The 26,885-nt window shown below is 32.5% G+C and overlaps 1 protein-coding gene across 1 annotated transcript; it reads right to left on the bottom strand.

Annotated features, from left to right (window-relative positions):
- Positions 1-10,454: 10,454 nt before the first annotated feature.
- LOC126882006 (uncharacterized protein K02A2.6-like) lies at positions 10,455-15,061 on the bottom strand. The gene is made up of 2 exons (XM_050646777.1): positions 13,472-15,061; positions 10,455-12,894 (listed from the first exon to the last, which is right to left on the bottom strand). Exon 1 carries the CDS (start codon positions 15,031-15,033, stop codon positions 13,669-13,671), a length of 1,365 nt encoding a protein of 454 aa, XP_050502734.1. The 5' UTR covers positions 15,034-15,061; the 3' UTR covers positions 10,455-12,894; positions 13,472-13,668.
- Positions 15,062-26,885: the final 11,824 nt, after the last annotated feature.

Raw genomic sequence — 26,885 nt, forward strand, 5'->3', positions numbered from 1 at the left:
ATATCAATAAAGTTATTTACATACAAAGTATTGGAGAATCTAAAAATTTCGCTAAAATAGTAATTCACTCAGTGGCGTAGAATTTGGGAAGGGTCAATCATTCACTATCCCCTGTCGTACGCCTCTGGCACTAGCTAGAAACGTGTATTAATCACAATTTTTCTGCCAAGTATGATATACTATAAATAAGGATACGTCAAATAGTTTTAAAGTACTTGGTAACAATAATTTTTAAATTTTTAAATAAAACACCCTGTAACTCAGTAAGTAGCCACATTTTATTTAAGAGATTTTAGTTAAATCTTAATATTTTTAGGTCTAGAATCTACAACTCAGAGATTCGACATTCTTAATAAAATTTAACCCTAAAAGTAATATAACTCCAAGAAAAAAAAGAAGAAGAAAAAACGACTAAAAATATTGTTAATTAGTAAAAAATTCCCAGAAACCCAATTATTGAAACGGCATTTCAAAATACTTAATCCCCGCGACGTTATTAAAAAAACAAATTATAAACAAATTTGAATAATTTTCAAATGCCATTTTATGGGGGAGTTTAATTGAAATTTGAATTTATCAATACATTTATCGAAAATATACATAAAAATAAAAATAATAAGATCTTAAGCAGGTGAATATTTCTTTGGCAACAACCGCGTTTTTGCAATTGAAAATATAGTAACATTTAATAAACAAATTCAATATCTCAAAAAATATTAAATATTTTTCGACCAATTTTTTTTTTGCTTAATACTGGTAACATAGCGCAACTTAGTCTGTAAAATAAGATATTTTATAGTGCTTATTTAAAACGCTAAAAATATTTTTTTGCGAATTTGTTTTTAAAGTTTTATATACAATTATTTAAATAAATAGGGGGTCAAATTTAATTTAGTAAGTCACATGTGAAAGATTTACCCTTCAACTTTGCAGAAAAAATCCCATAGACCTTTATTGATAAGTGAATTACCTCAGCAGTTAAAAAAGTATTTTTTTTTGCAAAAATGACCCCTTTTTAATTATTTAAACAATGATCCCCTTGTATGATTTGGATACTTTCTTGAAAATATCTTTGGTACCCACCTAAACTTTGATATAAAATTTGTTTTAACCTGTACGAATTTACATTTTGACTTTTTTTAAAATTTATTAGGCTATAAAGCGTTCACCAAGATTATTCATAGAAGAATATATGATAAATGTGAGTCAAATATTTATAGATCGCAGTTTGGCTTTCGAAAAGCACTTGGAACTAGAGAGGCAGTTTTCGCTCTCCAGGTGCTTATACAGAGGTGTAGCCTTGTGGATTTTAGAAAAGCATTTGACAATGTCAATCATGAACAATTAATAGATACTCTGTGCAAGACAGGTATTGACGACAAGGATATTCGGATTGTGGCAAACCTATACTGGGGTCAAACAACAAGAGCAAAAATTGGCAACGAACCGAAAGTGTGGAGATCAAAAGAGGTGTCCGGCAGGGGTGTGTCTTATCCTCACTTCTATTCAATATTTATTCCGAGGGAGTATTTAAAAATGTATGTATGGAAAATGCAAATGAGGGCATAAAAATAAACGGTGAGTTCATCATCATCATCATCATCCTGGTGCTACAGCCCTTAGAGGGCCTCGACCTTCTCAAGCTTTCTACGCCATTCTGTTCTGTCCCTTGCTTGCATTTTCCAGTTGCCGACTCCGATCTTCTCGGCATCTTGTGTTACCCCGTCCATCCACCTCAGCTTTGGTCTACCCCGTCTTCTCATTCCCACGGGTTGCGTTGTTAGAATCACGTGGGAATGAGAAGACGGGGTAGACCAAAGCTGAGGTGGATGGACGGGGTAACACAAGATGCCGAGAAGATCGGAGTCGGCAACTGCAAAAACGGTGAGTTAACCAACAATATAAGATATGCCTAGCCTATGCTATTCAATCTAATCATAGATGAAGTCATAAAGGGCGCCAATAAATGAAGACGATACAGAATGCGAAACAATTTAATTAAAATTCTCTGCTACGTAGACGATGAAATTTTGATAGCTCAAAATGAGGATAGCCTTTAAAGTCTAGTTCAGGGGTCACCAATTAGCAGACCGCGGTCCTCATCCGGACCGTGAGCTACTTTTGTGCGGACCGTCATTAAATTCAGAATATAGCGTTTGGCAATTTTGAAAATGTTTGGCCATGAAATTGTATATTATGTTTGACTCAACTTATGTGTGAGAAGGCGCTTGATCAAGATTGGACTTTATTAAAAATCGGTACAGATCTCAGCTAACAGATGATTAATCTCAACTCCCCAACGAGAATCAGTTGCACAAACTCACTCCAAACTTGAGACAGGTTCTACATAATAAAATATGTCATTTTTCTCACTGATAATTTAATTTTGTAAAGAGTTTTCCCTTTATTGTTATATTTATGATAATCATTAATTTTGAATTTAAGTAAACTGTAGGTAATATATAAATTGTCACGTGCGTTTTTTATATTCATTTCCTCTCTACTATATAAGTGGGAGTACTTTTCAGGTGTGCATGTAATTAAAATAGTTTTCAGATTTAATAAGTTTGCAACAAACAGCTTGCATTGAAACTAATGTAGAAAAGATAACAATTATTTACCATTTCGTACTAAGTATGATTATTTATTTTAAATTTCTGTTTTAATAACTGGATTTCAAGAAAGTTAATAACTATGTACAAAACTGAAGATATCTAAAAGCTTGAGAAAGACGTTATTAACATCCAAACTATAAATCCCTAACTTTTAAAATATTCTCAATAATAATTTGCAATACTTCTGTGTTACTGATAATAACATCAAAACAATACACAATGAATTTATATTTTATTTATTGTACCAGGAAAGTATTCAACTCTACAGTGGCCAAAAAATAATCGAATATTATTAGGTTTCCTTTCCATATTACTCCATGTTGTGAGGCCGCTTCCGAATGACAAATTTTCTTATTCGGTTTTTTTTTTGTGGATTCCTGTTCAAAAATGTCCCCTAAACAAATCAGAAGGGGCTCGGGATACCGGGCAAAAGAATCTTTTTATACAAATTCAAAATTACCTTTTAGCCCCGAAAATTGTATTTAAAAAAGCGGAGCACACTAGTTCGCTCCCGTGGTCAAAAGACCCTCTTAATTACATACTAGTTCGCTCCGAAAACCATAACCTAGTTCGCTCCCATTGTTAAGCGGCTTAAGTATTTATCTATTAGGTTCTAGGAAAATTAATATCGGCAAAATTGGTACTGTGACTTTTTTATACAGAAATTGTATAAAATATTGGTTGTTACATATTTATGTATATGAGACAGTGGGTAAATATATGAGACAGTGGAATTAGATTATATATTTAGATTTAGCGCAATAAATGACCGTTTTGGACTGTAATTTTCTGTGTTACGACGGATTTGCTTAAAAGTTTCGTTTTGGGTTCTGCTTACCCTTCACTTCAAAGTTGGACTTGTGCGTTGGTTGCTTTTACTTGGGGGGTGAAAGCCACCCCTTCTCATGGGTGAGAAAACATACTTGTGAAATAAGTCAAAAAATGGATAAATTGACTAATTCTAAGCAACTTTTTTTCTAGAGAGTTTTTTAACTAAGTTAATACTTTTCGAGATATTAATAGCGGGTAAAAATGTTTATTTTTCGACAAAAGAAAACACGTTTTCGTGCGGTTTTTCTCAAATAACTGAAAAAATAAGTATTTTGTTGAAAAACTTATAGGCTTAGCAAAAATACAGCTTGTTTAATTTCGCTGTGTATCCATTTCAATGGTTTTTGACACAAATCGTCCATTGCCTTCCGCTTAACACTGTTTTTTGCCGGTTTAACGCTGTTTTTGATAAACTTTCATGGGTGTGGTTATTACTATATTTAACTAGACTGTTACAAATATTTAAAGTTGTAACAAATGCTTTGCCACTTCTTTCTACACACTGCCAACGTTTGATATTATTAGCAAGCATTTTATGGAAGTTATACTTGTTATTGTCAATAAATAACATATACTTCCCGTTTCACTTATTTCAGATTTCTCTATCATGAACTAAAGACATTCAAACCGTAACTAAAGTAATAATGATGAGATTTGCACCACCCTTCTATCTTATCATGAAATTTCAGGTGACTACTAATTACCAATCTTTTCAAAGAAATATATCACTTACAATTTCTTATACGTAAAACCAGGGACGCTGCTAGGGTGCTATGCGCCCTTGTGCAAAATCTGATGAAGCGCCCTCTCAAAAAACAAACACTTTACTTTAGCAGGACAGAAAAAAATGCGTTTTATTATCCAAAATTTTATTAACACAAAACTAAAGAAGGGCAATTAGTTATAAGTAATTAATACTTAGTCTAAACTGTTTACAATATTTTGTTATTATAACTATGTATATGATATGATAGTATATACAGGGTGTTTCATTAATAATTGTCCATATAGTAACTGGAGAAACCTTAGCACAAAATACGAAGATTTAACCTAAAACACTTAAATAAAATGTGGTTCCTTACTGAGTTACAGGGTGTTTTATCTAAAAATTTAAAAACTATTTTTGCTCCTCATTTTAAAACTATTCGACGCATCCTTTTAATACTTGGCAAAAAATGCGACTACTATACACCCTACTAAATTATGATAAACAAACGTTTCTAGCTACTACCAGAGGCGTGCGACGGGGAATAGTGAATGGTTGACCCCTCTCAAATTCTATGCCACTTGAGGAATTACTATTTTAGTATCATTTTTAGATTCTCCAATATTTTTTACGTAAATAATATACTCTTCATTAGTAATGATAAAGTCATTACTTTTCGAGATATTTGAAGTTAAATATGAAACGGCACAGTTATTTTGATTAATTTGTGATATGATTCATATGATTAAAATTTAAAAATTATTTGTACCCAGTACTTTAAAACTATTTGGCGTATCCTTATCATACTTGGCAGAAAGTATAGGTACTGTACACCCTACTAAATTAAGATAAATAAACGTTTCTAGCTATTACCAGAAGCGTACGACAGGGGATAGTGGCTAGTTGACCCTTCCCAAATTCTACGCCACTGACGAAATTGCTATTTTAGTGTATTTTTTTGATTTTCCAATACTTTTTATGTAAATAATATTCTGTTCATTCGGAACGATAAAATGATTAGTTTTCGAGATATTTGAAATTAAAAATGAAGCGACACAATACATTAATCAAAATAACCGTGTCGTTTCATATTTAACTTCAAATATCTCGAAAACTAATGACTATCGTTACCAATGAGGGGTATATTATTTACGTAGAAGATATTGGAGAATCTAAAAATGGCACCAGAATAGTGATTCCTCCAGTGGCGTAGAATTTGAGAAGGGTCAACCATTCACTATCCCCTGTCGTACGCCTCTGGTAGTAGCTAGAACCGTTTGTTTATCATAATTTAGTAGGGTGTATAGTAGTCGCATTTTCTGCCAAGTATGAAAAGGATACTATGAACAGTTTTAAAATGCTAAGCAAAAATAGTTTTTAAATTTTTAGATAAAACACCCTGTAACTCAGTAAGGAACCACATTTTATTTAAGTGTTTTAGGTTAAATCTTCGTATTTTGTGCTAAGGTTTCTCCAGTTACTATATGGACAATTATTAATGAAACACCCTGTATATGATATATGATAATATACATATATGATAATAAATAAAATGACAAGAGGTCCTTAACTCACATTATTTTAACTTTTCTAGCTTTTAGAGCTGCAAATTTTTCTACAATGTCACTAATTTCAATGCTTGATAATAAATCATGCTATATAGAAACAGTTGCTAAATTCGATAATCGTTCCTGAGACATTCTAGACCTTAAGTAATTCTTAATCAATTTTAATTTTGAAAAGCTGCGTTCTGCGGAAGCTACAGATGTTGGTAATGTTAGAAAAACTCTTAAGGCTATGGTAACGTTTGGAAAAGTATCTGTCAATGCGTTAGTATTAATGAATTGCAGTATATCTATTGGTGAAATATACTTATTTTCTAAAAAACCTTTCAATGTTTTCAACTCCTCAAACAGTAACATTTATTACAAACTTTTATTGCAGTTTACAGTTTGTCGCGTGGAGACATAATATAGATTATCCCTTCACGATTATGTCTTACTTAATATTGAAATAAACTAGTTATGATAGGGAATCTTGAGGATGGTTTTATGAGGGTGTACCGTGACGAAATATTGCATTGTATTGTATTGTAAAATATTTATTACCTGCAATATATATAATCTTCCTCTAGATTCCCTACTATACAAGGTATTATATGAAATTCTTTGAACTGAAAAACTGAAAATGCGCCCCTTTCGTACTATGCGCCCTTGTGCCATGCACAATTTGCACAACGGCTTGCGGCGTCCCTGCGTAAAACCCAATCAAATATTGAACAAGGGAACATGAGCTCTAACATCCATAATACTTCAGTGATAATATGGTTAAAATTTTAATATAATTTTAAGTAAGAAGTAGTTATATATTTACATAGGTAAATACAAAATTTTTATTAATAAAATGTATCAAAGTACCTGCTTTATTAAGGAAACATTGTCTATATACGCTGACCCTGGCTATTCATTATTATTCATTGTATATCCAGTAAAGGCATTTTTAAACTATCTTTTCTAAGAAATATATGGTCGGAGCGAATTTACCTATGCCAGTTTTCTGTAGGGTATTAAAATCTGGCCGCCGGAGTGAACTAGTATATGCCCTAAAAAAGGTCTGTTGTCATTTTTTTCAAAAGTTGATAGTTTTTGAGTAATAAGCGATTTAAAATCTGAAAAATGTGAAAATACTTAAAGATTTTCGTGGTTTGAAAATTCATATGTAAATTATTAGTTTTCAGGTTGCCAAGTGCCTCAATTGAAGTTTATACATTCAATTTTAAGATTCTAACGAGCAATCGGGGCTTACTTCAATATAGACCGTTGTTTTTAATTGCTAATTATGCGAGTCCACTCGACTGTTAAGCCGCCGCACATCGCAATTTATGGTGCGTCTCTGTCGCACTTATTATACATATCATACGTACTTATGCAAAAAATGCCCAACAAATACTTCACATTTATTAAAATTTTATACTTTATTATTAACATATATTTTTTTCTGGACGATTTATTTATTTATTCAATTTAATGTGCTAATTAAATACGCCAATAAAAACAAACGGTTGAAATTGAAATAAACCCCGATAACTCATCAGAATCTTGAAATTGAATGTTTAAATTTCAATTTAGGCATTTGACCACCGCAAAAATAATAATGTACACATGAATTTTCAAGCTTCAAAAATGCTTATTTTCGCATTTTTCAGATTATAAATCGCTTCAAACTTGAAATCTATCAAGTTTTGAGAAAAATGGCAGAAAATCTTTTTTGTTTAAGATGACCCAAAAATACTAAAAACATATTTTCGGGAGCAAAAAAGGTGATGTTTTGGATTTACATATTAAAAAACTGTTAAAAACAATTTCTGCCTAAAAATCAGACAGGTAGTGACAGACCTACAGGTCCTAAACAACCAGACTGGTAGTGTTAACTCCGGACCCCGGAAGTGTCATAGGTTTTCGAAACGGACCTTCAGGAAATATAATCGGTGACCCCTGAGTCTAGTTCACAGATTTAATACAAAGGCAAAAGAATTTAACATGACCATTGCAACTCAGAAAACTAGAAAAACAGTAATCGGTAAAGAACCAATGAGATACAAACTTGTCGATGGGTTTAGCATTAACACCTTGGCTGCGTTACGAGAAAAATAGACCTCGTATTACGCTAACCATTGCCTGCGTCGACTGTTTCGTAACGCACTGCGGCAAAGGTTCACTACGGGACATGCCTCGTAACGCACTGAATGTAAGTTTATATTTATTTATTTAGCGTATGGCTATATCACAGTTTTAGATACAAATTAAGATAACAATACACTATATAGGGGAGTGCATTTAGATTTTCACTTCGGAAAAAATCAAACAAGATAAAACTTTTTGTAATTTCATTAAGAAATGTTTAATAAACAACATATCAAAAAGTTCTACTCGAGAAGTGGGTGCTTCATTTTTTATTAAACAAATGAACAGCGAAGTTAGACGTTTTTTTAAATAACTCCGAAAATATAATTTTTAGGAAAAAACTGACTTGACCATTAAAAAATTCAGAAAATTTTACAAAAAAAACCTTATAAAGATTTTTCTAAAATTAAATCTCTAGCTTCTGTAATTTTTTATTTACAACGCTAAAGTCACCCTTCTCACACACATTGGCGCACTGTAAACTAGCGGTGGAAGAAGTGCACGGTTGAGTTTTTTTAATGTAATTCTTTAACTAATGGATCAAAAGAAATTTTACAAATTGGACATGAAAGAAGATGAAATAAGCTATCTTATGGTTGTAATAAAAAGAAATAAAATGTATGGGCATAAGTACGGTGTGGGCGGAAAATGAGCCTTACATGAATTTTGTTTAAAAATGATTTAAAAATGTGTAACTATTACAATTTTACTTATAAAACTCTCAAATTTGCACAACTTACCTCTCAATCATCTTACTAAACGATGTTTCATTCAAAAAAAATCTCGAAAATTTAATTCAAATAATACGCTGTCTCAAAAAATGTAATTTTTGAAAACTTAATAGTTTTACAGAATTTCCACCACTTTAAGACGGTATTACTCAAGTTTGAATAAATCTAATACATTTTTTTTGATATTTTTTTAAAGCTTAGGATACGGTCTTTTAAAAACACTGAATTATTTTAGTTTAAAGATGAAATAAATAATTTCTTTTTGAGAAAACTAAGAAAGATAACAAAAATGTAATACAAAAACCGAAAATTACCAGCTGAAAAAATGTATATACAGAGTGATCAAAACTTTTTTCTGTAAAATTTACCTAAAATATATTTAATAATAAGCTTCAACAATAATAAATGTTCAACAAAAAAAATTTTTTTAGCTCTTATACAGTATGTCTGCGTAACTTGGAACCTATTGATAACTTTTTTAATATCAGTTTTACGAAAAAAAGTTATTCTTTATAAAATACTCTGCATCGTAAATAACATAAGATGCAACCATCAAATATCAAATTTTGTTAATTTTGTACGAGGTATATAAAAAAATATGAATTTCACTCAAGAGTAAAGTACCTTTATATTTCACAATATCGAAAATTTTTATAAAGAAAAGTTGTTTGTAATTAAAAACTATGTTCCAATATGTAATTATATCCTTCTAATCGAAAATTTGTTTTTTTTAATATTGTTTTAAATTAATTATACCCAACATCATTAAATTTTCACTTATTATTTATGATAACTGATTTATTATTAATTTTATGAAGAAAGTTATTGGTCATAAATAGCTGTGCATGGTCTAATACTTACTATGCAAATATAAAATATTATATTTTATCAATATTATACGAGGTATTAAACAAATTATATTTCGCGCAATAAATATGTAAATTTATAGTTCACAATATTTCGATTAGAAGAGTGTAATTGCATATTGACACATCGTTTTTAGTTCTGAACAACTTTCCAAAATAACAATTTTCAGTATTATGAAAAATATAGGTATTTTACTCCTAACTGAAATTTTTATTTATTGACTTATCTTGTACAAAATTGATAAAAATTTATATTTTATAATTGCATTTAAAGTTCTAGAATATGCAGAGCTTTTTACTAAGAATAACTTTATTATTTATGATCTCATTGCAACAATTTTTTGAATATTGAAGAGATAGATTTTGAATAATTTGTTCTTTCTTTCTAATACATTTTAATTTTTAATATTATTGTGAAAATTATTTGTTAATCTTTTTTTTTAAATAAAATTTCTTATTTGTTTGATTGGATTCTACTTGTTTTTCATTTAAATATCCGCCATTTTGAAATTTCAACTTAATCTAATTCAGATTCAACAACCTGTTAAAAAGAAAGACAATAAATGTTTTATAAAAATGTTCTTATTTATGTTCTTTTTAGAAAATCCGCATTTTGGATCCGCCATTTTATAGTTTATAATGTTAACATTTAAGTTAGGTTTATCAAAGCCCTCAAAAATAAATATATGTAGAAATAAATACATTTTGTAAAGAAATTATGATTTTACAACTATTTTTTAAGTTATCCGCCATTTTGGATCTGCCATTTTATAATTTAAATTATCAAAATTTGATTCAGGTTCAGCAACCTCTCAAAAATATCCACATATATGTAAACAAACACGTTTTATAAAAAAAATTCGGATTTTACAACTGCTTTTTAAGGGTTTTTAGGAAAAAATCCGCCATTTTGAATCCGCCATTTTGAATTTGCAAATTGTAATTGTAATGTTATAATGTAACACGTGGTAGGGTTCCTAGGTTAACTTTGGAGGATAGGTTATAATGAAACAACTTGTATCTATCGTGTCTAGATTCAGAATGGTTTTATTTCCGCTTCACTGTCCTTGTCACTGTCACGTCACTCTTACAATATTACCAACTTGAGTGCGTTCCGAATACTACCTATTTGCATACATCACATCCCCCTCTTTTTATAATGACAAAATAAACATAACTTTCTTTAACAAATCTTTAAATAAACATTTATAAATTTCCACAATTGTTTCATTCACCCTTTACCCCCTTTTATTTTATAATAAAATTACTTATAAATCTAGTCTATCAGGTTTTTTAACAATTCGACCGGAAGAGGTTTGTGGAGGTAAGTTTATTGGAGAGTGATGATCAGAATGGTTATCAGAGACACTTTCAAAATTTTGTGACTCACTAGTTTCAGATTCGTTATCTGAATGTTCATCGTCAGAAGCTGCAGGAATGCGAACTAAAAATTGTCTATTTCTTGCAATTTCTGACCCAGAATCTCTTAATTTAATCGAGTAGGTTTTATCTCTTAATTTATGTGTGATAAGACCTTCTCTCAATTTGTTTTTATCTTTAATATAAACTTTTTCATTATTTTTAAGCGGTTTTAAATTTATTGTCCCTCTATCATAATAAGCTTTTTGACTATTTTGTCTTTTCTGAAAATCGCTGATTACTATTTTAGCATTACATAATTTTGGTTTTAGAATTTTGTCAGTGGTGGGAATCTGAGTTCTAAGTACTCGTGACATTAAAAGTTGAGATGGTGATGGTAAATTTGAATCAATTGGTGTATTTCTAAGTTGTAGCAATGTTAAATATGTATCTTTACCATCTCTAAGAGATTTTCTTAGCGCTTTTTTGTAGGTTTGAATATATCTTTCACTTAGACCATTAGATCTATGATTTTCTGGGCTTGACTTTATGCTTTTAAATTCCCATTCTTGACAAAATTTAACAAATTCATTGGCTGTGTATTGTGGTCCACCATCAGAGTAAAATATTTTTGGTATTCCATGACGAGCAAATATCGATTTTAAATGTGTAATTATAGTTGAACTGGTTGTATCGTTCAACAGACAAATTTCTGGATATTTACTGTAATAATTTACCACCATTAAATAACTTTTTTGACCTATGTAAAACATATCAGAGCCAACTTCCTCCCAGGGGAGTTCTGGGATATTGTGTGGAGTCAAAGGTTCTCTCTTTGCATTTTCAAATTGTGGGCAAATTGGACAACCTTTAACTTCATTCTCAATGTCAACTGTCATGGAAGGCCAATATAATGATTGTCTAGCTAACATTTTACATTTATTTATTCCTTGATGGCCATAGTGAATTCTTTTTAACATTTCTTTTCTCATTACATGAGGAATTATAATTTGACTATTCCTCATCAACAAACTATCAAAGAAGGTTATTTCATCTTTAATCTTAAAAAATGCTTTTAAATCTTTATGTACATTATTTAATTCTTTTGGCCAACCTTTTTTTATGAAAGTCTTTAGATCAATTAAAGTTTTGTCTTTGCTAGTCTCTTCTTTGATTTTTTGCAGTTGATTGTTTGAAACATTAATGTTTAATCTTACTAAACAAATTTGTGATTCTAGTTCAATATCTAAATCATTCTTTATTACAGGCAATTCCGAACAACAAACTTGGAAGCATATATATAATTATGAAATTTCTCACATGCCACCAGAACTCCAAGAAGTTCTTTTTCAATTTGTGCATAATTTTGTTGTGTTAAAGTTAAAGCCTTTGATATGTAAGCTACTGGTTGACCTTTTTGTAAGAGTACAGCTCCTATTGAGTCTTTTGAACAGTCAACCGATATTAAACACTTTTCATTTATATCAAAATGTCTTAATACTGGGCTTTTTGAAATTATTTCCTTAATTTTACTAAAACATTCATCATGTTTATGTGACCAATGCCATTCTACATTTTCTTTAATTAATTCCCTAAGAGGTGCGGTTAAGTCTGACAAATTTTTTATGTGTTTAGACAAATACGTTATCATTCCTAATAATCTCTGTATGTCGTTTTTATTTTCTGGCTTTTTCATATCTTGAATGGCTTTAATTTTATCACTATCAACACTTTGACCATCTTTATTGTACTTAAATCCTAAAATTTTTACATTTTTTACACCAAAACTACATTTTTCATAATTAAATTTGACATTATTTATCCTAGCTCTTTCTAAAACTTGATATAAACATTTATCATGTTGTTGTTTTGATGAGCCATAAACAATTAAATCATCAATATATGTTTCTACACCCTCCATATTAAATATTTTACTGAATCTTTTGTGAAACACCTCACTTGCTGATCTAATGCCATAAGGCAGTCTTAAAAATTTATATCTACCATAGCAAGTGTTAAAAGTACATAATTTACTACTTTCATCATCAAGCTTTATGCTCCAAAATGCTTTTGAGGCATCAAGCTTGCTGAAATAAACGTTACCTTTTAAAAATAAAAATGTATACCATTTTTATTCATTCAGTTGCGGTGCGAAACCAAAACTGTCTTAATTTTTACTCAGATCAGAGAGTGCAGCCAGCACTCTTATCGACGATTTCACCTCTTGTTAGAGGTTCATCAGAGACTGCATAGGCTGCATTTCTCTAGAAATGCAGCCTATGCAGTCTCTGATGAACCTCTAACAAGAGGTGAAATCGTCGATAAGAGTGCTGGCTGCACTCTCTGATCTGAGTAAAAATTAAGACAGTTTTGGTTTCGCACCGCAACTGAATGAATAAAAATGGTATACATTTTTATTTTTATATTAGTATTACTCCTATAGAGTAACTAGGTCCATTTTCCGTTGGAACTTTACCACGCTGCAGACGGGGGTTGTGAATTGCATAGTGTAGAATTCCTTCCCTTTAGTCTTCACTGCAGCATCCATTTGGCTTGCATATTGTAGAAGCCTTGGAGGTTGTCACCAGGAAATGGGCCAATAAAGTTTTTCAATTAAAAATCTTTTAAAAATATTTAATTTACAAATATTTTTATTAGGTTGAAAAACTTAGTCTGTTACCTTTTAAATTTGCAGCTATTTCATCAATCGTAGGGAGTTGAAAGTGCTCTCTTTTGATAGCTTTATTCAAGTCTCTAGGATCTATACAAACTCTTATGGAATTACTTTTTGGTTTTCTTACCAAGACTATCGAGTTGACCCAATCTGTAGGTTCATCAACCTTCTCAATTATTCCATTTTTCTCCATTTCAGCTAATTCAAGTTTTAGTTTCTCCTTTAATTGTAGTGGAATCTTTCTTGGAGGATGTAGGTATAACTGGTTGTGCAGTTTCATTTAACACGATTTTGTATGGCTCATCCAAGCAGCCTATACCTGAAAAAACTTCTTTAAATATTTTTTTCACATCAGAGTAATCATTTTTAAATGTAACTTCTCTAGAATTCAAATTATTTTCACTTTTTTCTATAGTATTGATTCTTTTTAAAATATTTAAAGCTTTACATGTAGGAAGACCTAATACCGTTGGTGAATTAATTTCTACCACATAAAACATTATGTTGTACATGTTATCTTTATACTTGCATTCTAAACTACATTTTCCAATGACCCTAAGTGTTTCATCCGAAAATGTCGTTAACCTGCAGTTTGTTTTCTGTAGTTCAACATTAACTTCTAGAGAATTTAACTTATTTATTGATATTACGTTTGCCATTGCCCCTGTATCTAATCTACAGCTTAATTTACGCTTGTTAACTTCAAAATTTATCATGAAATCATCATCAAAACTGCTATTTTTAGTATTTACCAAGCCTATAAACAAATCGTCTGATTCTGAATCATCTACATCTACATACTTAATTTGTTTTTGAAAACATTTTTTTGCATAATGCCCTATTTTATTACATAAATTACACTTAGCTTTATATGCTTTGCATGGTTGGCCTCTGTGCTCCATTCCGCACCTACTGCACCCTGAACTGCTTCCAGATTTACCATTGAACTGGCCGTCTTGGGACTTCGAATGAGTTGGATTCACTCTTCTGTCTTCCCACTGTTCTCTATTTTCATATTTCTTATTGAAGTTTCTTTTCTTTACGTAGTGCACCTCCTCTGACTTCATTTTTTCAGACTGGATTTTCGAACTTTCTATACTTTTACACAGATTGATTGCTTTTTCCAAGCTCATCTCATCTTCTTCTAATAGTCTCTGTCTCATCGTTTCATCTGCTACCCCACAAGTTATGCAAGTCTTAATCAGACTGTCCTCCAAATTCTCTAGCTCACAATTTTTTGCCTTGTTTATAATATCTGTTATAAATTTGTCTACTGACTCACCTTCTTCTTGTTTTCTGGTGAACAGGCAATACCTTGCATTTGACACGTTGCTTTTTGGCTTGAAATGTGCTTCAAATTTTTTTATTAACAGTTCTAACTTGTCTTTTTCTTCTGTTGAGAACTTAAACGTGTTATATATTTTGAACCCTTCGTCCCCTATTAACTGTAATAGCTGTGCACACTGGGTTATTTCAGGTTTCTTTGTTAATTCTGTAGCTTGTAAGTAGTTTTTGAATCTTTGTATGAAGAATTTCCAATTTTCATACACGTTACCCGACATCTGCATGGAATTTATTGCTGCCTTGAATTCTATTATGCTTCTTATATTCGTTTTTCTTCGGTTTGGTTACGGTTTCGGCACCATGTAATGTTATAATGTAACACGTGGTAGGGTTCCTAGGTTAACTTTGGAGGATAGGTTATAATGAAACAACTTGTATCTATCGTGTCTAGATTCAGAATGGTTTTATTTCCGCTTCACTGTCCTTGTCACTGTCACGTCACTCTTACAATATTACCAACTTGAGTGCGTTCCGAATACTACCTATTTGCATACATCACAGTAATGTCAGATTCGGCTTCAGCAGTATCAAAACTAAAATAAGAACATTTTTTATCAAAATAAAATGTTGAATTCACCCATATTCTTAACATTATTTATACAAAACAATTGTTATTGTTTAAACAATTAATAAACAATTAGCGGCGAAATTTGTGAGTAGAACTTTTTACTTTAACATATTTACAAACTAACAAAAAAAAATTTAGAAAAATATAACCTTGTTTGATTTTTTCCGAAACATTGTATCTTTTCGTTCTAATTGCACCCCCCTAATAAATAATAATAAATTTTTTATAAACGAAAATTTAGTTGGGAAATATATTCAATTGACTCATTGGTCGCCACTAAAAAATCTGACCGATTGCCACTGTACGATCTGATGGGGCATTCCTCCACCAAATGCTTAATCGTTTGTCTCTCAGCACCGCAATCGCAATTTGGAGAAGGTATAATTCCCCATCTAAAAAGTGAATCAGAGCACCTAGCACAGTGGGTTCTAATTCTGTTAAGTGTCGCCCAGATCCGTCTTGATTGATTGAAACCCTCTGACTTGCTTGAAATACATAACATATTCCGGATGTCAGGTAGAGCATTCGTCTCCCAATCTTCTTGCCAACGGTCGGTTATTTCGAAATTCCTTTCAATTAGTATTCTTGCAGAATCCAGAGGGTTTTTTCTTGAGCGAAGCCTACTTATGTCTCTGTCGTTAATACCAACGTGAGGGCGGAGCACAGGATCGGTGTTAATTTTTCTATACTCCCTGACAAGGGCATGTTCTCGACGGATGTGTGAGGGGGCTATGTGGCTTAGTGCTGGTAGCCAATACGTTGGCGTGGCCTTGATTGTACCTGATATAATACGCAAAGTCTAGTTTAGTTGGGCATCAACACGTTTGGTGTGTGGGCTGTTAAGCCATACCGGTGCACAGTACTCTGCAACGGGATATACGAGTCCCAGCGCAGTCGACCTAAGTGTAGTCGCTGAGGAACCCCATGTGGTACAGCATAACTTTTGTAGAATATTGTTGCGTGTTCTAAGTTTTGCAGTCGTCTTTGTAAGATGTTCTTTAAAGCTTAGCGTCCTATCGACTGTCACACCTAGATATTTTGGGTAATTAATATGATTAGGAGTCTGTCTTCAAAGTGGATTTTTAATTGATAATTGGCCAATCTGTTGTTTAAATGAAAGCATGATACTTCCGTCTTGGAGGTATTGGGCTGTAATCTCCAGTGACGGAAATATCTACCGAGGGTAACCAGGTCATTTGTTAATATTTGCTCAGTAGTTTCCAATTCTTCATGGCTCGTAGCAAGAGCAACAGGGGCGGCTCGTGATAGTATGAGGTGGTGAGGCACACTACACCTGAGGAATTTTATTATTTGGGTTAGCTTCTCTTTAATGGCCAGAAGGTCGATTTTGTGACGTCATAACGCTAGGATGAATCTAGGACCAATAATCCCGGACAAGAAATCCTCACAAATTATCCCTGGACAAGAAATCCCCGGATAGATAAGGCGAAAACGGCGGGTTCGTTGGAAAAAATATTCCCATGAGATTTTTTTCCATAATCACATTCGTGAGACCCCAGAATAAGGTTCAAGAAGTCGCCCACGCGAAAAGTGGTACAATTTTTTTTAACATTTTTTTTAATCAAATTGCAAAAATCTTTTGGCCCGAAATTTTTTTTAGATTTTTCGAACCATTGCGGACAGAAAAGGTCTCTAAATTTTTCTCTAAAGTTGATCGTGTTCGAGTTATAAGCAATTTAAAATTTGAAAAAAGCGAAAATAGCCATTTTTAAGGTTTAATAACTCGGTTAAAAATGATTATTACGAAAGTCAGACAGTGACTAAATCAAATTTAAAGCCCCCCCTTCATGATCCTAAAGAAATTTGTGTCATTAATTTATTACTAAGCTGTTATTTTTAATTATTAATTATGAGTAGTAAGATCGTATTGACGCGGCTGTAAATGTGAGTGCGAGTGAGATGCGCCATTGGACTGCCTGAATGGCATCTCTTTCGCACTCATCATGGACGGCCGCCTAATACGTGCATGGCGCTCATTATTTTTACTTTAAAATAACAGCTAAGTAATCAAATAATGACAAAATTTTCTTCAGGATCTTGTAGGGGGGGCTTTAAACTTTGATTTAGTTACTTTCGGACTTTCATAATAATAACTTTTAACCGAGTTATTAATCCAATCCTGAAACGAAATTTGAATGCGTGAAGATAACGATCAATCACAGCAAACGTAGGATGCCGTTAACTGTCATTCATAAGTTAATATTTAAGAAGTATGATACTATAATTATATTAAATTATTATACTTTTTTGCAGAATAAATTTTTTCTAATACCGGGTGTCCACGTATATTTTCCCCCATTTTAACTGCCTATAACTTCTAAACGGTTCAAGATAGAAATATGCGGTTTTCGCTGAAATGTTTTATTTTAGTAAAAGTTTTGTCTGAATGGTTTGAATTTTTTATATCGCTTTCATATACGAAATAAAAAATGGCGGATTTTTGAAAAAACTTTGTTGACTTTTTTTTAATGAAACACCCAGTATATTTTTTTGTAAATTGAAAGAAAGGTCATTCACCTATCCATCGATATAAAGTTTTTCAAAATCGGTTGTCAAATCACTGAGTAATTAATTTTTAAAATAAGGGGTGCAACGTGGATATCACATACTTAAATAACATAACTGAGCAAAATGATATTATGTTATGTGATTTCCACATTGCATCTCTCATTTTAAAAATTAATTGCTCAGTCATTTGGCAACCGATTTTAAAAATTTTTATATCGCTGGATAGGTAAATGACAGTTTTTTCAAGACACAAAAAATATACTGGGTGTTTTAATAAAAAAAGTTAACAACGTTTTTTTTCAAAAATCCGCCATTTTTATTTAAAAGCGATATAAAAAATGGTCATTTACCCAAAAACTTGAAAAAACGGTCATTTATCTATCCAGCGATATAAAATTTTTTAAAATCGGTTGTCAAATGACTGAGCAATTAATTTTTAAAATGAGAGATGCAATGTGAAAATCACATAACTTGCTTAGTTATGTTATTTAGGTATGTGATATCCACGTTGCACCTATCATTTTAAAAATTAATTACTCAGTGATTTGACAACCGATTTTGAAAATCTTTATATCGCTAGATAGGTGAATGACCTTTCTTTCAATTTACAAAAGAATATACTGGGTGTTCCATTAAAAAAAGTCAACAAAGTTCTTTTCAAACATCCGCCATTTTTTATTTCGTATTTGAAAGCGATATAAAAAATTCCATCCATTCAGACAAAACTTTTACTAAAATAAAACATTTCAGTGAAAACCGCATATTTCTATCTTGAGCCGTTTAGAAGTTATAGGCAGTTAAAATGGGGGAAAATATAAGTGGACACCCGGTATTAGTTGTCAACATATACGTCAAAACGATAAGCAAAATCTTATAAATAATCATAATGAATAGTAAATTCTGTACTTACTGCTATTAATTATCGATTAAAATCCAATAACTTCTTTACGTTGTAAATATTACACGATAAGAATTAAATAATAAGTTTGAAACAACTATTATTTGCTTTTGTACTGTCCTCTTTAAAATTCCGGCCGAAATAGGAACACCAGTCAACCGTTAGATGGCGATAGCAGCCATACCAGCGAAACTCAGAGTATAGGCAACACTTTTTTCTTTCCAGAAAATTTCCGGTAAAAGTTATACTAATATAATAATCCTGTAGGTAGGTGGCGATACCAGCGAAGCTCGGAGCGGATACGGTCAATACGAACTGCAGTGCCTTAAAAATTTTAAAGCACTAGTGCCTTAAAGTAGCATTTTTAGCGCTCGTATGGAGTGCTAAAAATTGCATTTTTAACGCGATTGTAGAAAAAATATGTTAATTATGTAGTTGTATATTTTACAAAAAAAAAAACACCAACACAAAATACAACATTTTTGAAACACTTACAAACTACAATACTTTTGTATGTAAACGTCCGATGTGGAAGTGTAAACGTTAATAAAATCATTTTTTAAGTTAAATTGTATAATCTTATTTCTCATTTAGAATAATAAATTACATAAATGCCACAAAGAAATAGCTTCAGAACAATATATTAGGTGATGATGAACAATGATTTAAAATGAACACTGTTTTAAATACATATCCATGTCCATAAACTTCTAAAATATAATAATCCATTCGTATATACCGCGTGTACATAGAAAGCTATGATCGGCAATCGACTTGTGCTTGTACTAGTCGGTTCAGTTCGGCTATTTCCATTCCGTTCCGCGGAGCCTGAGGCGGTTCGGCTATTCCTATTCCGTTGCGCGGAGCCGGAGGCCTGCCTCAAGGATGGATGAATTTTGCTCCTGGAATCGGTGGCACATTTTTCAAATTTTGCCGGTTTTACTGTTGGCGTTGTCGCATACTGTTGCAGATGGTCTGAGGCATGCTTCAACTGTAATGATTTGAGAAAGTTGGAATGGCACGTAGAAGACGGATATATAAGAAGATAAAGAGCCAGGGCCGTATATATATATATATATATATATATATATATATATATATAAAGTGTTGTCTACAGCTAATGCCATTTCCCTTCCGTCAGCCAGGACTTCCATTTTTTTCGATCTTCCCAGTCTCCGTCTTCCAATCCTTTCTTAGACATGGCTTCGTCGACTTCATTTTTCCAAGATCTTCTAGGTCGTCCTCTTCTTCTCGTTCCTCTTGGGCTCCATTCTGCAACCTTGTTTATCCAAGTGTTTTCTGCTCTGCGTACGTGGCCGTACCATTTCAGTCTTCTCTCGTCTATATATTGCAGGGCATCTTTTTCCACTTGCATTCTTCTCCTTATCTCCTCATTTGTTATTCTGTCTCTTCTGGTGAGACCACAGCATCTTCTCCAGTATTCCATTTCGGTTGCCAGAATGCTTTTTTGGGTTTTTTGTTTATGACCCAAATTTCTGCGGCATATGTCATGATGCTTCTTACTATTGTTTGGTATATCATTCTTTTTGTTTTTCCCTTGATGTTTTTATTCCAGATTACATTATGGAGTTGTCTGATGCAAGATCTTGTTTGTCCCAATCTACTTTTTATTTCTGCTTCTGTTGTTCCGCTTTTCGACATTATAAAGCCCAAATATTTAAAATTCTTCGTTCCTTTTATTTCAACTTGTTCTTCTACTTCTAAGTTTTTTACGTCTTCTTCCGATATTACTAAGTATTCCGTTTTCTTCATATTTATTTCCAGGCCCACCTTTTTGTATTCCTCTTTTAGTTTTCTTACCATGTAACTGATATCCTCTTCATCTTGAGCCATCACCACCTGATCGTCTGCGAAACACAATGTGTAGAGATAATCGTCCCTTATCGGTATTCCCATACCCCTACACTTTGTCTTCCAAGTTGTTAGTGCGTGTTCTAAAAATATTTTAAATAGAGTCGGTGACGTTGGGCATCCCTGTAGTAATCCTTTTGTTGTTTTGAAGTTAGGAGCTACCTTGTTTCCGATTTTTATATTTACTTCATTTCCACTGTACATGTTTTTGATTGCTTGTGTTAGGTTAGGTGGTATCCCTATTTTAGTCATTGCTTTGTACAGTTCTTTCCTTGGCACGGTGTCGTATGCCTTCCTAAGGTCTATAAACGCCATGTGTACATCTTTGTTCTTAGCTCTTTTTTTCTCTATTGTCTGTTGTATTGTATGGATATGATCTAGACATGATTTCCCTGCTGTAAAACCTGCTTGTTCTTCTCCGATTTTACCTTCTATATTTTTCTCTATTTTGTTCCTGAGGATCCTGCCATACAGTCTTCCCATTGTAGCGATGACGCTTATCCCCCTGTAATTTTCGCAATCTTTTCTGTTACCTTTTTTGTATATCGATGTTATGTAGGCTTCCTGTCATTGTTTAGGGATGTCCTCTCCATTTATTGCTCTTTCCATGATTCGGCATATCATTCTTCTTAATTTCTGTGTTCCGTATTTGATTAGTTCCGCCACAATTCCTCCTGGTCCTCCAGCTTTATTGTTCTTCATGGAATTTATTGCTTCTTTCATCTCTTTGTCTGTTATGACTATTTTTTCTTCCTCTGTGGTCATTATTTTTTGTTCGTCTCCATCGATGCTGAATTCTGGTCTTTGCTCTATCAGTAGATTTTTATAGTGGTTTTCCCACTCGTCGTCTGGTATGTATTGTATAAAAGTTTTCTCTTTCCTGTTAGTTCGTAATGATTTCACAATTTTCCAGGCTTCTGAACTTCTTGTTCCTCCCATATTCTGTTCTATACTTCTACATGACCTTTCCCATTGTTCATTTTTTTCTTTCGTTGTAATAGCCCTAACTTCTCTGTTCTTATCTCTATATTTACGGAGGTCTTGTGGATCTTTTGTGCTTAGGTATTTATGGTATAGTTCTTTTTTTTTTCTTTTATTTTCTCTAAGGTGTCTTCGTGGAATTCCCATTTGTAATTTTTATCTCTTGTATTTTCTATTTCTCCTAGCGCTTCCAGACCTGCTTGTATTATGCTTTCTCTTATGTGTTCGTATGTACTGTTGATATTCTCCTCAAAACGAAATTCCACTAGCTTCTGATCTAATCTTCTTTGGTACAAGTTTCTTATGGAGTCGTCCTGAAGTAAGTGTATCTTACCTCTTTTTTCTGTTGGTAATTCTTTATGTGGTTCTTGGTTACTCTGTGCACTTTGGTGTACCCATGGTAGTTCTAATCTTGCTATCAGTAGTCTATGGTCGCTGCCGCATTCTGCTCCTCTTTGTACTCTTACGTCTCTTATTCGCATTGTGGTTTCTTTCTTCAGTATGACGTAATCTATTATCGACTTAAGGTTTCTTGTTTCTTGAGTCCATGTGTACTTGTGAATGTCTTTATGTTCAAAAAAGCCGTTGGTGATTCTGAGGCCGTTCATCTCACATAGTTCTGTAAGTCTTTCTCCATTGTCGTTTCCAACGTCTTCTCCAAATCTTCCAATTGTTTGGTCATTTTCTTTTTTCCCAACTCTGCCATTCAGATCTCCTGCGATGATTATTTCTTCCCTTTTTTTGACCTTTATGATTTCACCTTGTAGCGTATCCATGAAGTTTTCCTTTTCCTTGATGTTACTGTCATCTGTTGGACCATATACTCCTAATACCACTATATCTCTACCGAATAAGGTCATATGGACTTTTATAATTCTTTTATTTATGGGCTCCCACGATTTGATGTTCCTTTTATACTTTTTCTTAATAAGAATTCCTACTCCTGCTTTCACTCTTCTATCTTTATCAACTCCACTCCATATGTGTATTATATCTCCGATTTCCTCTATGCCATTTCCCTTTTTCTTAGTTTCACTTATAGTTAATATGTCGACATTCATCTTTCTGATTTCTATTAAGAGTTCCCTGTATTTTGTGTTCCATCCTTGAATATTCCATGTTCATCTTGATTCTTCTCTGTTTCTTTTTTTGTTTTGCCTTGCTGACGTTTTCAACTGGACTCTGAAGATCTATAGCAAAATTGCCCCCCCCCCCGTATCCGTTGGGGCTCCCTCTTAGAGAGGTGTGGGTTACCACCCGGGGATATTTTCCGCGACTTTTCATTTTGCCATTTTTTCTTCATATTTCCTTTGGTTTTTATGTGTTCGGTTGTTTAATCCTGAACGCCATAACCCCCATTTGGAGGGCCTCTTGTTCAGCCGCCCATTCTGGGTCCGTCGCTGTTTGCAGCCGCCCACTCTGGGTCAGTCGCTGCATGTTTAATTTTATACGAACCCTAAAATCAGGGGTCGCCACTTCCGCCATACACACCGTACCGAAGATATTCTTCTCCGCCGTGGATACCGTTGTGGTCTTCATCCGTAACCCTGGACAAGGGACCCTAAGCAGGTACTAGTTTCCCGGGTCAGAAAACTCCTGGAATCTGCGGAGGGCAGGGATTGATTCACTTTCCCTGGTAGGACTGTCCAAAAGGAGTTCCTATCCGCTACCCGTAGCGGCCGTACCGATGTTAATTCGATCCAGGTCCGTACCGATGTTAATTTTTTTCATAAAAATAAAGGTATTTAGGAAATTTCACAAAGCTAATTTATATTTAAAAAACTGATTATAAAACAACGAAATAACTTAAGTAGTCGATTGATATACTGGTGAGGCACTGCCTCACCTGCCTCATAGGACAAGCCGCCACTGAAGAGCAAGTGCCCAGTCATCTGCATACCCGAACTTCTTTGATGTGGTTTCAGGCATGTCTGCTATATAAAGGCTAAAGAGTAGAGGGACCAGCACCGATCCTTGCGGGAGACCATTGTTCAGTTTCATTTGGGTACTGGTCTTATCGCCCATGATGACTTGAAAACTTCTATTGCATAGCATTGTATTAATGACATCAGTAATCTTTCTGCATGGAATCACTCGCATTAATTTATATATACACCTTGTCTCCACACGGTATCGTACGCTGCTGATAAATCAATGAAAACAGAAAACAGTAGATATTTTTAGTTGTTTTTGAAAGCCTGTTTCTATATAGTCAGTCAGCGCTAGTACTTGGTCTGTGCAGCTGCGGTTTGGTCGAAAGCCTGCTTGCTCCACAGGTATATGTTGAAGTATTGTTTGGCTAATTCTATTATATAGCATTCTTTCAAAAAGTTTGTAGACCATACTTAGAAGTGCAATTGGACGATAATTTTTTGGTAAATCGTTTTAGGTTTCCTTGGTTTTAAAATAGCGACGATTTTTGCTCTTTTTAGTCGATGAGGAACATTTCCCGTCTGAAGAATGTCTGAGTTTATAAATATCCCTAAACGCAGCTAAGGTGTTAAAAAATTAATGGAAATAAAGTACCCAGGGATTGTACTGTCCAGCTACAGTGACGTAAAAAAGAAGAGATAAATACAAAGAGCAAATAGATTAGCAAGATGTCTCAATAACACCATATGACGTACAGGGCCGCGTTTAGGTCAATTGACGCCCTAGGCAATTCTCTAGTAGCCGTCCTTCAAACATGTACCATTTTTGCCAAAAAATTTCAGAAATTTTTATTTAAATAAGAATGCACTAAAAATGGATTTGAACTACGATTTTTACATACCTATAACAGAAAAAATTGTCATTCCAGTTCGATCACATCAGAGACTTCTCAAAATGTCAAAATAGGGAAAATATCTTTCAGTCCACTTAGTGCAGTCACTGAAGGTTTTCACCTCCGATTTCGTTGAACCTTCATCGATTTTCATGAAAATTGGTGAATAGTTAGAGGATACCTCAAGGAACAAAGGTGACGTGATGCCAAGTTGCGCTTTTACTGTGGTGGTGGATGCCACCCCTTCTCGGGGGTGAAATTTTTTTATAATACAATAAATCGATAAAGAGACAAATTATAAGCAAAATTTGTTATATAAAGTTATTAATATAAATCAATACTTTTTGAGTTATTAAAGATCAAAGATTTTATTTTTTCCTAAAAAGCTGTTTTTTGAAACTGTTTTTCACGTATAACTCAAAAACTATAAGCTTTTACAAAAAAGTAATTATTACCAAAATTGAAGATAATAAAAAGCTGAATACACTCCTCACTTAAAGAACTAAACTGATGTTAATTCAAAGTGAGTTATGGGTAATTTAATGTATATTTTTTTTCGACGAGTAATCAAATCTAAGTATTCAAGCTTAAATAACGGGAAAACGATGCATTTTATAAAATATACCTGTTTAACACTTGTCAAATTAGGTACTTCGGAATACCTATCAAATGAGCTCCAGTAAAAGTTAATAGCATCACAATTAAGCAATATGATGAAAATAAAAGTACCCTTTAGAACTTTTTAGGAAAAAGTGAAAAATAAAACATAAGTACGCCATTTCCACAAAAATTAAAATTTATAGTAACCCTTAGAATAATTTCTTTATATTAGCATAAGTAATGAATTTTGACCGGTTAAGAATGCATATTTTTGAAAAAAAGATATAATTTATAAAAATCAGAATTTCTAAAATTATCGTGATTTTCGTTTTCTTAATGTTGTTCTGAAGCTATTTTCTTGTGGCATTTTTATAATCAATTACTTTTAATGGGAAATATAAGCCACAATTTTACCAAAAAAATGATTTTATTAACGTTTCGAAGCCCAAATCGGGTTTCGTTGTCAAAATACAAAATACTAAAAATAGTAGTATTTTGTATTTTGACAACGAAACCCGATTTGGGCTTCGAAACGTTAATAAAATCTTTTTTTTTTTGGTAAAATTGTGGCTTATTTCCCATTAAAAGTAATTGATTTCGTTTTATTTTGATAATAACTCCAATATGTATAAATAAATTTTAGTTTTTTCTGTATCAAATATTTTACATTTTTACTATTTCTGTAGGGTAAAAAATAACCGAGATAGAAACATTTAAAGCTTAAATTTTGCTGTGAGAATCATGTAACCGGGGCCATTTAACCTTTTATTTAAAAAAAAGTAAGGGGTTTAAAATATTAAATTTAGCGTGGTTTAATAGCCATTAAAATTAACTTTCAAATGGTTTTTAGGCAAACCTGATATCGTAAAAATTAACGGAGTTATTAAAAAAAAACAATAACTTTTTTGGAAAATTTTTAAAAGATAAATTTTGAAAAATATTTGGTGTTTAAATTTTAATGCTATCAACTTGTTCGGGGGCTCATTTGATAGATATTTCCAAGGACTTTGACAAATGTTTAATATGGTTATGTTATAAAATGCATCATTTTCCCGCTATTTAAGCTTGAATATTTAGATTTGGGTACTCGCCGAAAAAAATATAGATTCAATTACCTATAACTCATTTTTAGTTAGCATTAAAAGGTTTTTCCAGTAAGGAGTTTATTTCATTTTTTATTAGCTTCAATTTTGGTAATAACTTTTTTATAAAATCTTATAGTTTTTGAGTTATTTATGAAAAATCTAAAAACTTTATGTAACAAATTTTGCTTAGAATTTTAATAGCTCATATCCACCTTCAGTGACTGCATTAACTCTTCTTTAAATATTAAGATACGTATGCCAATTGGTAATTTTATTGTGGTATCCAAATGACCCTTTAAGTGAATGCATTCATGTATGAATGATGTATCTTGATCATCTTTATTTTGTATCAGATTTTCAGCTTCTTTAATAATTTCTTCATTGATTAATTTTGCCAAATTTGTTAATAACACGAAAACGTTGATAAATAAGTCAATAAGATTCCAGACGTCTATTCAGATCTCTTATCAGAGTGTCGATTATAATATAGAATGTGTGGATTTTCATCTCATCACTAGCTGAAAAGTTTAGTTCATCATCGGCCCCCTCGTCAAATTATATTTTTCTTTTTCTCTTTCTTATTTCTTTATATGTTTTATTTGGGCACAATTTTTTGGCTTCCTTGCGGTAAAGTAATTTGAAAGAGCTTCATTCTCTTTATAATTTCTGTCATTTATTAATGACAGAACCCAGATCCATAATCTTTATATACAAATATTTTTTGTATAGTATTTTTGCCACCCTTTCATAATGTGCCGCCCTAGGCAACTGCCTATATT

This window comes from Diabrotica virgifera, chromosome 3 (assembly GCF_917563875.1).
Source record: "Diabrotica virgifera virgifera chromosome 3, PGI_DIABVI_V3a".
In the NCBI taxonomy this organism is placed as follows: Eukaryota; Metazoa; Arthropoda; class Insecta; order Coleoptera; family Chrysomelidae; genus Diabrotica; species Diabrotica virgifera.